Below are 17419 nucleotides of genomic sequence, written 5' to 3' on the forward strand. Positions count from 1 at the left end.
CGGGTTTGACTCAAGTACTGCACATTACCACTGCAAGGCTCGCCCTCCGTATGTTTCACAAGCTGCCTTTCTGACTGGGGAAGATAAGGCAGGCTTTTTACTTTTTTGTGTGTGCCATATAATGATATTGCACTCAGAAAAATACCCTCAAATTCCAAGCGCTGCTCCTACAGGGGAAAGCTGTCAAGCTGGATGCCCCGCAGGAGTAAGGTAATCAAGGATGAGTGAATCTCTTTGCGCTGTGCTGCTTCTGAGGGGATTTATTGCTTTAAGGGGAGAAAAAGTAGAACGAGTGCCTGTTTTGACAGCCACCTAAAACTTGCTTCACTTCACTCTGAGCAGGCAGGGAAATGAAGAGTAAGGGCTGCCAAGTCAACCCAAATAATTAGGTCACTTGACAGGGTCCTGCCTTCTCTGCAGTGCCCAGTGCTGGAGAGACAAAGATTCATTCCCAGACTTTGATCCAGTTCCTGCTCTCCTTACAAGACAGGAAGGAAGAGGGAATCTTTTTGGCATTTAAGGAGAGACAAAAAGAGATTTAAAATATACATCAGAGCACAAAGTGCCTTGTATTTCCTCCAAGGCTTCTACCTCCTTCTCAGCCTGCGGAGGCCAGAAAGAAGCATTAGGATGTACAGGACTTGTCTGGGAGGGAAGATCAAAGAGACTGTACAACTGGGTGAAGAAAATCAAGTGCTACAGCAGCACTCTCTGCTGATTGCTCTCCTTTGTGCAATGCTTTTATCCACAGCACTCCCACACGACCTTGGCTCTCCAGCTGGTTTCCCAGAGCAACACCCAGCACCCACGAGCCTGGCAGCAACAACCAAGGTTTCCAGATAAGAGCTCATCTGGTCAGGCACCAGAACAAGCAACATCATCCCTTACAAATCATGACAGCAACTGCTTTTTATTCAGGGGAAAAAAAATTGATTCTCCAACTCACTGATTGTGGTGAAGACACTTGTGAAGCAGAAATAATCCACAGCGTTCAGTGAGAGCAGGTGATACAGGAACTGTTCCCGTTCTTCTTCACAGCGCAAGAAAGCGTAACGCTTATAAAGTTTCCTGGTAGAAACAAATGAAGAGTTGATCTTGATGGAAGGTATGAAAAGTGAGATTCCCCAACTAACACAAACTGCTAGAAACCCATAGAGAGCGTTTAACCCCTATGCTACACACGTGTTTTACAGATCACTCTTGGCTCCACGCTACCATAGCAAGGCTACAGGGTTCATCTCATTAAAGGATCAGTTTTGGTTTTGTTGCAAAGCACAGATATAAACTAAGACTACTCACAACAGCAGACCTGAACCAACATACAGCAGCCTTCTTTCTTTCCCATATTTTCCCACTGTGGAATAGCCTTGTCTAATAACCTAATCTTCCTCCTGCTCCATCCTGCAACAGAGAAAACTAAGCAAAAGGCACCAAACCAGGGAAGGCACCAAGCAGCAGCGGTGCTCTCACCACTCTTTCAGTTCAGTGAACCTAGTGTCCATCACCAACTGCCCAAAGCAGTGCATCCTGCCACCATGCCTTTAGTGGATCATCCAAGAGGTGACTTGTCTCCGCATACTCCCTTTTCTTCCCATTTCCAGATGTGAGTATTTGGTAGCTTCTGGCATAAATCAGGCCATGTAACTCATCACAGAACCAGAACTGCATGTAATGATTAGGATGTTTTCTTTTCATAAGGTTTTGTTTGGTTGGTTGAGAAAACAAAGTCAGGGAACATCTACATGTGCAGTGCCTGTGCTTGCAAGAGGAGGCAAAGCTGTGGCAGCTGCTGAGCGGCTGGGAGAGCTCTAACCCAGCCAGGATGGCAGCCAGGATGTGGGTGAGCCAACCTAACACAGGGCTGCTGTGAGAAAAGGGGCATTCCTGCAGCTGCTGTTTCATTTGCACAAGATACAGTGATTATAGGGTGGCAAAATGGCTTGAATCAAAACCCTGATCTGACCAGCACCTAACGCTTCCTTCCTGAAAACCATATTTTGTTTTCCATGCAGATGAGCAGACTTCTGCCCTTCTGGGTGGGCAGAACCTTCTCCCACAGCTAACCTCTGTCCTTAAATCACTACTAGCTGGAAACCACAGTACCCAAACAGGACATCTGGCTGCACCTCAAAGCTGGACAGCACCTTGACACACCACTGAGGAAGACCTGAAAGTGAAGCTTGAGGAAAAGAGCCAACTTACTTGGCAAGTGCCTGGTTGGAAAGCAGCTGCTTCAGGTGCTGAGACAAAAGCTTCTTCTCCAGAGAAAGCCTTATCCAGGCTCGGGCTCGCCCCACATCAGTCTTTATCTCACTCATGTTCTGAACATGCCTGAAATAGGTGGGAAAAAAATAATAATAGATGAATCATAAAAATTCTACATGCTTTAAATGGCAACATCCAGTGTGATGCAGCAGCTGAATTGGAAAACATCTCCTGACATCATTTCTAGAGAAGGAGACCCTCAGCAGGGCGCCACAGAGCCCTGCGCTGCAGCACTGGCCTGGGGACATGGGCAGCCCTTCCCAGGCACAGCAGGGTGCAACCTGGACACACTACAGCCTGTATCAGCTGCTCTGTGTCCTCTGTTTGCTTGGCCAAGGTGAGCAGGGGTAGATCTGGTCATCCTTGCATTGCCTGAGGTAGATGTGCTCATGGACACTGTTAACACTTGAAACACGCAGTCACTTTGTGAGACCCAGTTATATTGTCACAGTCACTCCCCCAAGCTGCTGAAATGAATGGGTATGTCTGTGAAGGCAAAAGACAAACACATATCTTAAGAGTTTCTTCAAACCATAATCTACTCCGAAGGCTCTAACAAACCCCTAGAAGGCAGCTGCAATGGGAAACCTGAGAAAAGAGGATTGTTGGGGTAAACCCAGTGACAGGCACTCATAAGCAGAATCACATTTTCAGGGACATGAGGCCCTTGTGTAAGTGGTAATCTGAATAGCCCTCCCCATGCTTGGTCTGTAGGAAAGCAGAACTGTTCCACAGGGGCTTTCTTCTATGGTTTTGCTTTTCTTTTTTTAACCTTCCCTTATTTCAGTTTGGAGAATGCCAGAAACCCAAGTTTTAGAGCACAGGGAGCTTTAGAAGAGGAAGAGACCTGGCATGGCAGGGTGAACTGACTTTCAAAAACCCCCAACTTGGTTAAATAAACAGCAAAAAAAAAAAAAAAAGAGTAACAGTTTCCAGCAGAGGAAAGAAAAGGCTGCAATTTCTTAATTTTCATGCAGTTTACATGTTGAGTGCACAAGCAGTTCAGCCTTCCAAACCTCTGTGGCAGGCTGCAAGTACCACTAGCTGAGCCTGAACTCTCTCTGTTGCGATTTACTTTCCAACTCCTGCACCTTCCTTGAGGGCCCTTCACGCATTGCTGAGTGTTAGGGAATGTGGCAATATTTACTCCAAAGAAAATCCATCAAAGTCATGCTGTGACTGATGCTTTTTACATCACTAGTATAGTCTCACTGTCTCGTGCTTTCCCCCATCTGTTACACCAAGCGCGTGCTTTGTGTTATATTTAGACCCTGCTTTATTTGAGAAAAACACTCTCTTGTTTATAGAACTTCTTACCATAACAGGACCAGGACCTTGAGGGCAAACTTGCAAAGTGCAACTTAGTGCTGTCCAGACATATGAGCTCACTGTGCACAAGTGAAGTGGATATAGCAGGTATAGCTCAGCAGCACAGGTCTCCACCAGGCTGACCTACCTGAATCCTCAAAACACAGGTCTACCCTTGCAATCCAAGCTGAGGTGTCTCTGTCACGCAGCTCAGTGCTGTATGTACATATTGGAAGAACCATCAGGAAGGAACAATCAATAAGAGTAATGGTGGATTGCCAGTGGCAAAACCTAGGTTACTTGAAACCCCTTTTAAAAAAAGAAAGAAAGGAAAAAACCCAGATGTCTTTTTAAAGAAACTTTCCTCCTATTTCCTAACATGACATATGGATAGTTCTCTGATGGACTAGGTGAGAAGTACTGACTTTTACTGACCCGTAAAACAAATGCAGGAGGGCACATTACACTCACGTACAAGTCCTTGCCCTTTATAAGCAAGCTTGGCAGCCTCCCTCTGTCAGCAGCGATGCCTATGAGCTGAATCACTGCCGAGAGCCTTGCTCCTGGCTCTGGAAAGCTCTTCCTGGCTCAGAGCTTGGTAGCCAGTGCTGGACATTCGAGCCCAGACAGCTGGGCACGTGAGTCCTTGAGAAACAGGATGCACACTACACTCAACTGCATCCATTGAGACACTCTCAGACATTTCAAGTCTTTTGAGATGGGAAGATCAAAGCACAGACTATCATCTCCCTCCTACCCCTTACCCGCCCGTACTCCACTTGAATTACACCTAATATGAAACGCTGAGTAGAATGTTATTTTGCTGTGAGAAGATTCAAGTACAGATGGACTCGACCTTATTCCATACATGCTCTGTACCTCTTCATTACCCGTATCTGGTTCAGACCAGATTGGCAATAATTGTGCATTTGGGAAAAATAAGGCTCTGCTACCATGCAGATTGCCAGAGACATAAAAAAGATTCAGTTATCAGTCTTGGTGTCAGCAAAGCAGAGTGTAACAGAACAGAGCATTCAGGAACTCAAATTTATTTCACTCTCCATTCTGAGTGTCAGAACAGCTCTATTTTTATTGGTGACCTAAGCATTAGCACTGTTTGCTCACCACTGCACAGCAAACTCTTCTTGTCAGGGTACTGAACAGCAATTTCCATGCAACTCCCTAGGTTGGGACTTGCTTTTAATCCCATTAGTAATAAAGAAAAATCTATTTACCCTGTCAAATGTAAGCCTGGGGAATGGTGAGACATACCCTCTGCAAATAGCTGTGCTGACAGAAGAGGCTACAGCTGCTCAGTATCACCATGACGCTGAGGATGGTGTGCATGCTCCCCATCCCAGCATAGTCAGAAATGAGCTGTACTAGCTCGTCCTTTGTAGGTAGTAGGTCTTTTCTAAACCAGCTTCTCTTGACTGCAGCAGGTTAAGCATGACTGCTGTGGGCCCAGTGCCTGGAGCTCGCATCCTCTGCTGCAAGCTCGATACAGGAGGGAAGGCACAACATGGGCATGAAGGCAAACGCTAGTAGAAAGGAAGAGCTTGTCCCCTGGGGAAGGCCCAGCTGGACCAGAGGTTTCAGGGAGTTGCTTTGGTGCTGGCTGGTCCAGCTGGACACTCAGCGATGTTCCTGAGGGGTGAGGCCATGCTGGAGGCAGGCTGCAGCAGGAGCCTGGAGGGGAGCTAAAGAGAGGTGCGAGAGATGCTGCAGATCCTCATCCAGGGGAGAGGCTGAAGGACATACCCCAGACACATTTGTGCAGAGACTTTCCATGCACAGAACCAAAATAAACATCTTGAGCATCTTCCTTACCACATCTAAGATGCCTCGCTTTGTGAGGGGGGCAAGAGGACACAACAGGTTATCTGTAGCACAGGCCCATTGCACATTCAGAGAATGACTCCTTTCAAGTTGTTTACATAACCTTGCATGAGCCATCAAAACCAAGCTCTGCTTAAGGCAATGCTTAATTCTCTAGCCATTAGTTCAGTTAGCACAGCAACCCTGGCAATTTAATAGTTACCCATCCTTCTATCTTCAGCATGAATTTGTGTGTGCAAACAAATATTAAGCAGCACTCCATCCAAGGAGGAGAAAGTATGCCACGAGATTACAGATGACAAATTCAACTCACCAGCTGCCCCGCATTTTCTATGACCTGACATGTTTGTGGACAATCATGAATACACAAGGTATTATAAAAGGTAATGTTCTGCTTCTGTGAAAAGCAGAACAGAAACTCTTCACAGAAGCAGAACAGTTTCTCTGAAAAAGCATCAGAAATACTCTTTCGATTTAAGCAAGAGAGCTCAGATCCATGCTGGGTTTTCACTCTTAAGTGGAAGTACGTGGAAGACAAAACCCATGCACGCAGCAGCAAGCACACACAGGCTCCTGTCAGCAATTCCCGCCCAGCACACAAGTTTCCTCTCCAAATCCTCCTTCATCCTTTCCTCAGACTGACCCTTTACATGCCCATCAGCCTCACAGGACTGAATTAAGTAAATAGCTGCCATGTCCCATGAGAGGGATGCTAAAATGACAGACACATGTTCAAAATGACCTCTTGGCATTATACTCCTAATTACACAATATATTCCCCCTCCTTCTTTCGCATGCAATTTTAGCCTTATGTGGCATGTCATATTCTTCAAAATCAGAGCACAAGACTCAGACTACATAGCGTCAAACAAAAACGCTGCGCACTGCAGGTGGGAAGTACAGTCATTTTCCTTCAGAAAAGTCTGACTAATCTGTGTGATGTCACATTAGAAAAATATGTATCTGTAATAACCACATAGCAAAAAGCACATCACTGTAACCATGGCTTTGTGAATTAGCTACAACTGATCTTTTTTTTTCCATAAGATGTTTTGCCATATTTTACGTGGCAGAAGGACATTGTATTACAAGAAACAATACTCACATTGTCTCACACATTAAATTGCTAGCATTTGCTAGCAGCTTTTTACAGATAAGCATTATTGCATCACTCCTCCCCTCTTTCCATGGCACTTTTACGTCACTGCCATCCTTAGCCATGACAAAACAGTGGCCTGACCTGGCAGCAGCTTTATCAAGGAGATGCCCTGAAGAACTTCTGCCTGGTGCTCTCACACCAGCCTCCACCATTTCTTACTCTCTACTCCTTTTTCCTCCCAACCAAAATTGCTTAGAAAGCTATCCAGAGCTAGGCTGTGGTGTCCTACAGAACACCTCCTTTTACTTCACATTCCAGCCTTAAACTCACCCAAATACTAGGTTTCATTACATTTCTAAATTAGTACATTTATTACTATTTGCCATAAAACGCTAATTGAAAAGCAGGAGTATTGCTCAGGCATTGCATGTAGGTTTTCACGTCCCTTTACTTTGTCTACTAACTGTACTTGCTTGGTAAATAATTTAAAACAAAAAGAAACAAACTCAAAGTACCAAGGAATTCAACATATCTGCTATTATTTGTAGAAGCTGTCTTTATTGCTAGAAGAACTCCCATGGGAAAACAAAAAAACCCTGTAAAACTTGTGGTTTTCATTGTTTTTTAGATAAAATAAATTAAGTGAACATGCAACAAAGTTTTGCAAAATAAGAATGCTTCACTTTGTAGATATAAATGCAGGCTGAGGAGAAGGTTTAATTCTGTGTAGTCTTTGTAGATCCAAAGTCAGGGAGAATCTTTACCTTATGCTACACAATTAAAACCACGATTAACGCTTTAGGAAACAAACTGTGTACCTCATATCTTGTATCAGGGAAACCCTCAAAGTAGGCAGAGTAAGTCCTGTATCAGACTTCCGTCTTTCTGTTCCAATAGCAACTACAGTGGAGAAAATACATGACATTAATACAAAATTACAGTAATGGTCTGTAATGCCTTTGTTTTACAAAACAACCTTAAGTGGCTGGTAACTGCAATGTTTCTGTGTATTATCATTAACTCTATCCTGGAAATGTAGAAGTGGACAAAATGAGAAATGCTTAATATATTATCTGTTCCTTCCTTAATCCAGCACTGAACTTGGAGATTTAGCTTCCTCTTGCGTATGTGAAATACATTAATATAAATCTGTATGGCAATGAGTTTTATTTGTAATATGTTTCTATGGAAAGCTCACAACTGAGAAGGACATGATAAAATCAAGCTACAGAGGCATACTTGATGCTAAGAATGCCATGCATTTCTGTGCTCCACTACTGTGATCAAATTGCTTTGTGGTGACACATTTTGCTCTCAGGAATTTGTGCCTGCCAGCCAGATTGCTTAGTGCATTAGACACTGAAGCTTATTGAAAAGTCTTTTCATGAGCGAGACTAGGACTGGGAGGACTGAGGAGTCCTTGAAGGATGACCCATTAAAGTTCAGAGACTTTTATTATAATATCCAGCAGCAGCCACTGAGCACGGAGGTCTCAAGGACATCAGAAAACCAACCTCTCTCACAACACAAAAGTGATTTAGTGACTGTAAAGGGCCAAGCCAAAGCATAAACTGAGCACTTAGACTGATGGATAGAGATTAATTACACAACTTCTGAACTGTACCATCCACCAGTATAAGGATTTGTTGAACATGGAGTTATTCACATTGGGATTATGAGAGGCAGATTATGCTCACTGAAAGACAAATGTCAGCTGTTTTAGCTATAGCTCCACATCCTCAGCTTCTTCAAAAATCATCTCTTATGAAAGCATTGCTTCTCACACCTCACTCGATGCTGATTAAAAGGGAATAAAGGTAGTGAACAGACATCAAGTGATTTTCCAGACAGGGATAATAAGTAGTTCCTTTGCCTCCAACAGTGCCAATCTATTTGTCCAGACATCAAGGCATCTTCACGATGATTACGAAAGGTCTTAAAATGTAAATGTGGTATTAGCAAGCAGATACACTGAAAACCCTGCATGGGTTTCATGTGGTTGCACTGTTCCTCCCAGGCCCAAATTCATTTGCTGTGATGGACCCTTCATGGAGTCAATGGCCAAGTACTCACCTGGAGACTCTGCACTATGTTCTTGCTTCTCTTCTCTCTCCTGGTACTGAAGTAAATGGGACCACAAAGCGGATTTTCCCTGCAAATTGAATATGTAGTACATAGCTTTAAATAAATCAGGCAAAAGAAAACAGGCCAATGAACATGGCAAAATAATAGGATGGCGTTTCAGTGGGTAAAATGTTCCGTAGTGGCAATCAATCCTTCTCTCTTGGGCCATGAACCTCAGGAAAAGTACAGGACCATACCACTGGCCTAGCAGTCATACCACCCACCTTATTTCTTTGTCCTCTACCTGGGTTTCTCATGTGAAGGTTGAAAGAGAAGAAACCAAACACCTATTTGACATCATCCTTGCCATTTCCAGAGGTACTTGTCAAATCGAAAAAACGAAAACATAAAGCAATCCACCCCAAACAAACCCCCAAATTCTTCAGACCCTTACACAGGATCCTAACTATTCTATGATTCTATGAAGATATGAACCAGGAACTCTGAGCCCAAAGATACCTCCCACTTTATGTTGGAATGATACCACTGAGTAGCAGCTTAAAAGGTAGAGATGGCATTCAGTATTTGCTAGAGTACTGTACACACAAAGCCCCGACTTTCCAGTTACCAACCTGCTTGACCTGCAGGCCATGGCTCCAGATTCTTTCTAGCAGATCACAGAGACTAGCAATCAATGTATTTTCCTCCAGACCTGTTATGTTGGCTTCTCCATGTCCCAGCTCAACTGCTTCATGGCCCATCTTCTCTACCAACATGCGTTTAGTCTATAAAAAAAAGGAATGAAAAAAATCTCCAAAGGTTTCTAAAAACATTATCCAGCAAGGGAAAGAATTTATAGATTAGTTTACTTAAACATGCTTAATCTAGAGACCATTGCTAATGGCCTGACCAGAGAAACTTTAAATCTCTTTACAGAAATTGTAAGTTAAAAAGAATTATAAACAAAATAATTGCATGATTACTCCATGCTGTCCTATTTCTATACCCTTTATCTGTTGTCCTATTCCTACCCTGATGATCTACTATAGATCACTATCAAAAATGGATTATAGACTAGATACATTTTCAGCCCTACTCAGTACCTGGTTTTATTCTTGTTACAGCTATTAAACTCAGGTAATACAGTATACCACCAACTGCAACTGACACAAAGAAGTCGTATTTCCATGGCTATAAAAGCTTCTTTAATATTAGAAACTACTGTACTTAAATTTGCTCTGCATAAAAACATGCACAACAGTTGCACATGCTGAATGCTTCCCTTTTGACTTAGAGTCTCAAGCCCTCGAGTTATGTTTAGGCTACATGTAAATATGAACAATTAAAGGAAATCCTCCCTAAGATGTCTGATCATGCTGATTCTCCTTCCTGCCCTTTTTACTGTTTCCACCAACTCTGACTGCACAAAAAGAAGAGTGATAATATGCTCCTTTCTTTTCTAGCAGTTGAAAGATATAACACTAAAGGGATACCTAGCCTGCAATAGGCTGGTATACCAACAGACCAACGCCATTCCAGCTGTGAAGGACTTTGAGGACACCACTTGCAATGCTATGTAGGCTCAGTGTAAGCGAGGGGAGAGCACATGAGGGGGACCTACCTTCATGCGACATTCCTTCAGTAACCCTTCCACAAATTTCCAGTTGGTCTGTGCAATCACAGCTGGAGAGAGGTCTGAGAGTTTGGGCTGCCTTAAATTTTTTCCTAAACTCCTCGCCTCCTGCATGTATTTCTAAAAATAAACAGAATAGTTTTAGATATTACAAGTTGGAGGGACTCTCATCCTAATCCTAGGCAAGCAAATGCTGGTGAAAAGGAATGAGCTAGTGTTAATCTAGGAACAAAATCATGATTGGCCTGATGTTTAGATGTCAGGCTGGAGAAGTGGAATGCTTCCTTCTGACAACAGGAAAAGCAAGATATTTTCTGGTGTGGTACTGAAACAGTCAAGGTTAGCTAGTGAACTGTGCTGTTACCCACTAGCACAAAGTTAGCCACAGCAAGTGCATAAAAGCGCAATACCTTCATTCAGCAATAAAGTCAAAACACCAAGTTTCTCTCCATTGTTATTTGATTCTCACTTAAAAAAAAAAAAAAAAAAAAAATTAAAAGCCATTTGTCTAATTTTTGACCAGACTATAGAGGAATTGAAAAAAAATCTTTCGAAAATAAATTATAATAAGCAGAAACATGCCTAGTGAATGAGAAAGATTCATCCATTATTTTTCATCTGGGTAGTTTATGTGGGAAAAATGAGACTTGATTTTCTTCTCAATTAACTTCTTAATTACAAGTGAAGCTCATCTTAAACAAAACTGACATTTAGAATTATTCATGTTTTTACTGTGGGGTCGCAACTGAGAAGTATGGACAAAATTTAGCATATTCTTTAAAAAAAATAAATCCAAGCTATAATAAAAGACTTTTAAACCTTCCTGCTCCACTGCCTTGTTGTTCAGGGGTGGGGTGCTTTTGTTAAGCCAAAACCCCCAAATCAATCAACAAGTGTCCTCTGCCCCCACCATCAGTCAGAGGGCTACACGATGAGCAGAGCTAAGAAGTTGGCCTCATTTAGGTGTGCAAATATGAAGCCTATCAAAAAGTTGTCCATGCATTAATTCATAAAGTTTTTGTTAAAATGAGTAAGAGAATAGAATGTTGCCAAATAAAAGTATTGAAACCCAGTGCTCATAGCCTGGTGTAGGAATGCTCCATTTCCATCGTGTTTTTATCCGGTTAATGCTGCCCCTTTTGGGGACGGTATGTGACAATGACTGCTCTTCCCATTGAGATGAGTGGGTCACATCCCCCCAGTGACCCAGTGCTGCTGCTGGGTGGGTTTCTGGAGAACTGAGAGGTCACTGCGGCTGCTGCATCCTTAGAGCTTTCTGTCTGTGTAGAAAACAATTTATTGCATAGAATCATAGAATGATTTGGGTTGGAAGGGACCTTAAAGATCATCTAGTTCCAACCTGCTGCATGTGCAGGGGCACCTTCCGCTAGACCAGGAAAATCAAAAGCAAAATCCAAACGCATTGAAATAGCCCTTTTTTTTTTTTTTTTTTTTTTTTTTTAAATTGGGGAGAACAGTTTTTCTGACACAGTTGGTTTTTTTCAATACAAAATTTGGACAAGAACCACTTAACATCAGTCCAACAGGTCAGACAAGCATGTAGGGTTCTGCCACAGAAAACTGTTCAACAGAAGTGCTCAGCTAGGTAATTACAGTTTCACCTATACTGTAAGGACTTAAAAATAGTTGAAAAACTACCCATGGAAATAAATTTAAAAGAAAAATCACAGCATGTTGTTCAGCAAGCAACATCACAAGTGATTTCCATCTAACTCAGTGCAAAAATTAGCAACAAGACCAGTGAAAGAGTAATACAGGGAATATATAATTAGGAAATCTAGTATTTCTTTCTAAATGTAAAGGAAAAAATAAAATGCAAAGTGTGGTTATATTCTGAAGAGTACCAAATGTGGATAACCTTACTTTATTCATTGTATGCCTTGTTATTCTACCAAAATAAAAAAGAAAAAATATTAACTCTTGTAGGTTCAAGAGAAGAATAAGGCTAGGATGAGAAAACCAACTGATCGGCCTTTGCCTGTTTATCAGCATCCACACACCACCGCCCTCTTCCACACTGGGATGCGATGATCCAGCAGTCAGAAAGCAATGCTTCTAGGATTGGACCCCCTAAGTTGAATTGCCAGGTGAGAAACATGAGAAAAAATGAAGCAAAACAAGATTCTTGTCTTTCAGCCTTGGAGCTTTCATGTTTGCCAGGGAGCTGGTGTGGAAGCCTAGAGCTGATTTCCAGCTACTTTTCTGATTATAACCACACTTCTGAGTGCTACAGGTATGTGCTCTGTGAGACAGGGAGAGGTTGGAGACGCAGTGAAGACAGCAGTTCCTCACACTAACAATATCTCAAAGCAGTTTCAACAAGAAAAACTAAAACATACCAGGCAGCATTCAGAGAAGGATTTTTTAGGAGGCCGTGCAGGAGGGGGTGGTCCCTGATCCCACTCCCAGAAGGCCATTGAGTTCTGACGAAGCAAAAGCTCCTCCGATGGCTAAGAGGAGGCAGATGCCCCAATGGCAGAATAGCCAGAAAGAAAGAAGAGACAAAGCAAAAGAGGCATGCATATGATCCACAGCCAAAAAAAGAAGAAAGTAAATACATGACAAAATATTGAAAAGGCTCTGCTGAGATATGACACACGAGGCAACGTTTAAAATACACTTGCAAAGCCATGTTAGCAAAAATAGCAACAAACATACAAGTGCTGTTTTGCTGAGTTTCCATGAAACATCATTCGAAACTGTGGCTCAAGAGTCCACTCACCCATTTGGGTTCTTTCCGAGGGCAAATGCCAACACTGGCCAACGTAATTCAACAAGATTTACCACAAAACAGCATGAATGTTTTATTTTTGCTAGTGCCATACAGAAGAAGCACATGGACATCAATGGAATAATATGGCAGAAAGTATTTAATGAAGTAGAAGAAACTGAAAAGATGGGAAGGAAATGTGTGCATGTGACTGACATTTACAAGATGCATAGGAGTTTCCAAGCTTTAGGCATAAAAAGCCCCGAAGTCTTAACCTTTCAAATAGGCTTACTCATGTCAGGAATCTTTGTGAGAGAGAGAAAAAAAAAATTCCTTTAAAAAAAGAAGCAGCCCTGCCTCATTCACCTTCACAGCACTGACATTTATTCAAGGACTTGACTTTTCCAGAGACCTTCACTCTGACCAGAACCCGGCAGCTGTACCCAGTAACATGCAGTAACACAACCAGGGTTTAAATCAGCAACTAAGCCATTTTCCTGACGACAAAGGGGCTGCCTTATTCCAAAATCATAAAAGCATTTTATTTATGTTGTGTGCTTTGAAGTTGCATAACATACACAAGCATCTGTGACAAGCGGCATCTAAACGGCTACAGAGACCTATACAAACCTTAGCATAGCCACAAAACTGCGCAAAGCAATAACACATCATTTGCCTAAACCTCACCCCCTGGATCCCACGCTTGTGCCACTTGCAGAAGATGCCACCTACCTCCCTCAAATCATTGTCCAGCCCAATGTGCTCTGAGTGCTGCCGCAGGCGGTCCTTCCTCCGCTGCGTGGTGGTGCTGCGACTGGCCCAGCGGCTGTCAAGTCAGAGAGAAACAAGACACGTGAGTGGAAGACACATCGGGAGGGAAAGCCTGGGTCAGGAGCCAGAGGACATCCGATTGCAGCAGGAGAAGTGAAAGCACAAACTTGGACCTGCAGCAGACACAGGTGCAAGCTGGTATCTGACCTCCCCGTGGGAAACCGCCTGGCTGGTGATAGGCCAGTGCGCACCCAAGGGACAACAGCCCTGATGGAAACATGCCCGCTGCTTGCCAGGTCTCCAGTGAGAGCTCCTGTGTTACCCAAAATGCAGGTCATGCCACAACATTGATGCCACCACTAGGTAAATGGCTGTACTTAGTTACCCAACACCACCATTGTTTGCTGCATTTGCTGAAGTTTGATAAAAATGGTGCCTGTAGGAACAAACAAAATGAAACAACTTTCACAACTTCTAAGATTTTCCACTTTTGTGAGAGGTGGTGCTTCTCCTTTCTCCACTTTCCATGATACCCCCCGAAATAATTTTAGAGCAAATTCTTATTGCAATAGGAACTACTGCGATATTGGGTTCATCTACGCCTAAAGGCTACAAACGGTGTTGATGTTCCTGGGATTAATCGTGTTGCTGTCTTCACCATATCTTTTTTTGCTTAGAGTTTCAAAATACCACAGAAAGCCTTTATGTTTTCTACATATTCATATCTGCCCAGTTGAATTTTTCCCTCATCTGAAGCTGTTGCCTGAAAGCAGCCACTTGGTAACCAGGTTTGAAACCCAGCAACCTTAAGGCTGAAAGTGCCCAAGCTTCCAAATGTCCAAACTTCTTTATGCCAAAACAAGATATTTCTGTCCCAAGGACTTTCTAGTCTGACTGTAGATTTTCTAAGGATACCATAGCCTTCTGTCAAATCCTTGAAAACAAAAATGCTCAACTGATGCAGAGAATAAAGACATTAATACATTATTTATAAAAGAAAGCTGAAATAACGCTGTTAAAAGCAACCTATCAAGCATTAAAAATAAGTATCTTAATGGACAGGAAGGCTGTATCTTCAGAATGAGATTACTTAATTACTGTGGTTGCATTTATTAAAATTAAAAATATCTTTCAAATAGAGATTAAAAAAAGCCTCCAAGCGTATATCCTTTCAGTTGCTTCATGCAGTCAGCTGTCTCTCTCCTGCACCCAGAATTTAAAGAACAAAACCAAGGCAAAGCAGAACACAAATCCTGCCCAGGGCAGCATCCAGCTCCAGTGCCTGCCAGGATGTATGAATAAGCAACTGGTCTCAGATGGCTTCTTCTACAGGACCTGTGATCAACAGGCAGAGCCTCTGGGATTTGGGTTGTCTTCCTTTGATATATCTATACAGAGGGAAACCTAGACATACCCACATCAAAGACAGAAGTGTCTGCTTGGTGATCCTCTCCACACAGGTGGTATTGGTGAGGACAGCAGCAGCCTTCAGTTCCCAACCCATCTATTTCTGTATGTACCCCAAACAGGAGCACATACAAATAGGATGTGAGATCTAAATTATGTGGGCAAGGACTTTCAGCTGGTGACATGTAAACAGATGCACACCTGGAGGAGGAAACAAAGCTGGACTAGGGTCCTGACATGTTCAGCAACTGTTTGGGGATGCATAGGGAGGGGAAACTGGTTCAAGAGAAGTGCAGGGATGTGATCCCTGGTGAACAAACCTCCTCTTTGCATATATGTACCTAACTATCTCCACCAATTCCACCAGTGGGTCAACTGAAGACCAAATTTTGGCTAACTGCACACATAAAAAGGGAAAAAGTCACACGAACTACAGTTTTTATAATCAAATCTAAGTCACTTCCTACCTCCCAAATAACATCAAGAAAATGAGTACAAAGTAAGAAATAAACATCTGGGTCTGCATGTAATTATGGTTCAGCACCTCACCATCCCATAAAAGAAGAAATTTATTTTTAAAGCAATGTAGCCTCAAGTCTCTGGTAACTAAACAAATCAGCTCAATAGGTGTCTGCACAGCAAACGCTGCTAGCTTCTCAGAGGAATACATTACTGACATAAGTGTCTTTGCACCTCCTCAGAAGTCTTAAAAATATACAGCCTGTGAGTTTAATAAGTCACCACTTATTTTTTTCAGAAGCAATACCCAATGCCTCATTGGATGACTGAGAGAGGGGAAATAAAGCCCTACAATTTAATAATCTCAACAAGCAGAAATGTAGCATAAAGAATAGCCCCTCAAACACAGTGACTTTAGCTACCTGGCTCTGGAGACCTCCCATTTGTTGTGAGTTAGTACAACGCTTACATTTCACACAACAGAATGCCAGTAATACATTGCAATGTTAAGTTAGAGATCAAATATTACCCACATCATATTTTTCTGCTCCAATTTATATGTTATTTTCTGAATTCTAGAAAAAGTTTGGATCCCTCTCAACCTGCACTTCTGCACTTACTGGAAGATGTAAGAATTGCTAGAAGCATCCTTTGAGGGAACATGTCTCACCGAAGGTGAAAGCAGAATGAAATCCACAGAAATAAATCCACAAAAGTAATACACCATCGTTAAAGCATTTTCAGTTAATTCTAGCCCTGTTCTCCATCTGGGAGAAGGCACAGACCATTCTCCAGATTATTAATCAGAACTATACATGCAAATGTAAAGATCATTGGACATTTATGGAAAAAACCTGTTGCTCATGAGCTGGAGCAATTACACATGCAGCGAGCTATGCGTTCCCTCTTCCCCAACCTCTAAGCTAGGAAGAGGAGCTGCTGGGGTGCTGGGTGAGGTCTGTGCATTCAGATGCTGCTCTGAATCTCTCCAGGAGATTTGGTGAAGATCTAACAGCAGATAAGCAGGATTAAGCAGCTAAATCTACTAAAGCCTTTTCTTTACTGGGCCACGGAGAATTTTCCCAAAATAACGCTTCAATATAGTAATAACCATTCCCTCCCATCATCAGCAGAGATTGCGTTTTACACTACTCTGCCTCTCCCTTCTGTCAGTAAAAGGAATTAAGGGGGGTGAAAGCCCTCACCAGAGGTCATTTCACCTCCTTTGGATTGCTGCAATCCCATGTGGGTGCCTCTCCTTGCCCTGCTGGGATGAGCTGCTGCCTTATTCACACCTCAGCCCTGGTGCTGCTGAAGCAGCGAGGAAGGCTGTACTCACATGAGCAAATGCCTGATTGCTGTCATCCCTTGATCTTGGGCTTTTGGGCTAAACCTCTGCCACCTCTGCCCATGAGCAGCAGATGCCAGAGGAGATGAAGTCCTCTGGACTTGTCCCTGCCCTTCCATCAGCACTGCTGCCAAACTACATGTTGTTGCAGTCCTCCTGACCCCCCAAAAATGTTTTCTCCCCTTTATTTTTTGCCTTTAGAGCCATGAGCATGGACTACTATCATGTTTCATTTACTCCTCACAGCAGAGGCACTGCTGCGAGCACCAAGTCTCTGGGGATGAAGCAGCCACAGCTCAGGCACTGTGTTGTGGAGCCCCCCGCACAAGCTGCCTACGTGAAGAAGGGTGAAAAGGCTCATTTCAGTAGTCTCTTTGTATCTAACTCCCATGCCCAAAGGTAAAGGCTCTTCACTTCCAGGGACTGTAAAAAAGCAGTGATATTTCAGAGGAGAGACCAGGGAAAACTGCTCTGTTCAATGTAGAGAAACGAAAC

General features: G+C 42.9%; 1 protein-coding gene across 4 annotated transcripts in view; it reads right to left on the bottom strand.

Annotated features, from left to right (window-relative positions):
- The window catches only part of DENND5B (DENN domain containing 5B), a 115673-nt gene that overhangs the window by 12206 nt on the left and 86048 nt on the right, over positions 1-17419 (bottom strand). For all 4 annotated transcript variants that reach the window (XM_030479838.1, XM_030479837.1, XM_030479840.1 and 1 more), the window contains 7 exons: positions 13672-13765; positions 10197-10328; positions 9208-9360; positions 8585-8663; positions 7330-7411; positions 2203-2331; positions 947-1068 (listed from right to left, as the gene is read on the bottom strand). In XM_030479838.1, coding sequence (XP_030335698.1) covers positions 947-1068; positions 2203-2331; positions 7330-7411; positions 8585-8663; positions 9208-9360; positions 10197-10328; positions 13672-13765 — 791 coding nt within the window. The remainder of the gene's footprint in view (positions 1-946; positions 1069-2202; positions 2332-7329; positions 7412-8584; positions 8664-9207; positions 9361-10196; positions 10329-13671; positions 13766-17419) is intronic.

Source organism: Strigops habroptila, chromosome 3 (genome assembly GCF_004027225.2).
Source record: "Strigops habroptila isolate Jane chromosome 3, bStrHab1.2.pri, whole genome shotgun sequence".
Classification (NCBI taxonomy): domain Eukaryota; kingdom Metazoa; phylum Chordata; class Aves; order Psittaciformes; family Psittacidae; genus Strigops; species Strigops habroptila.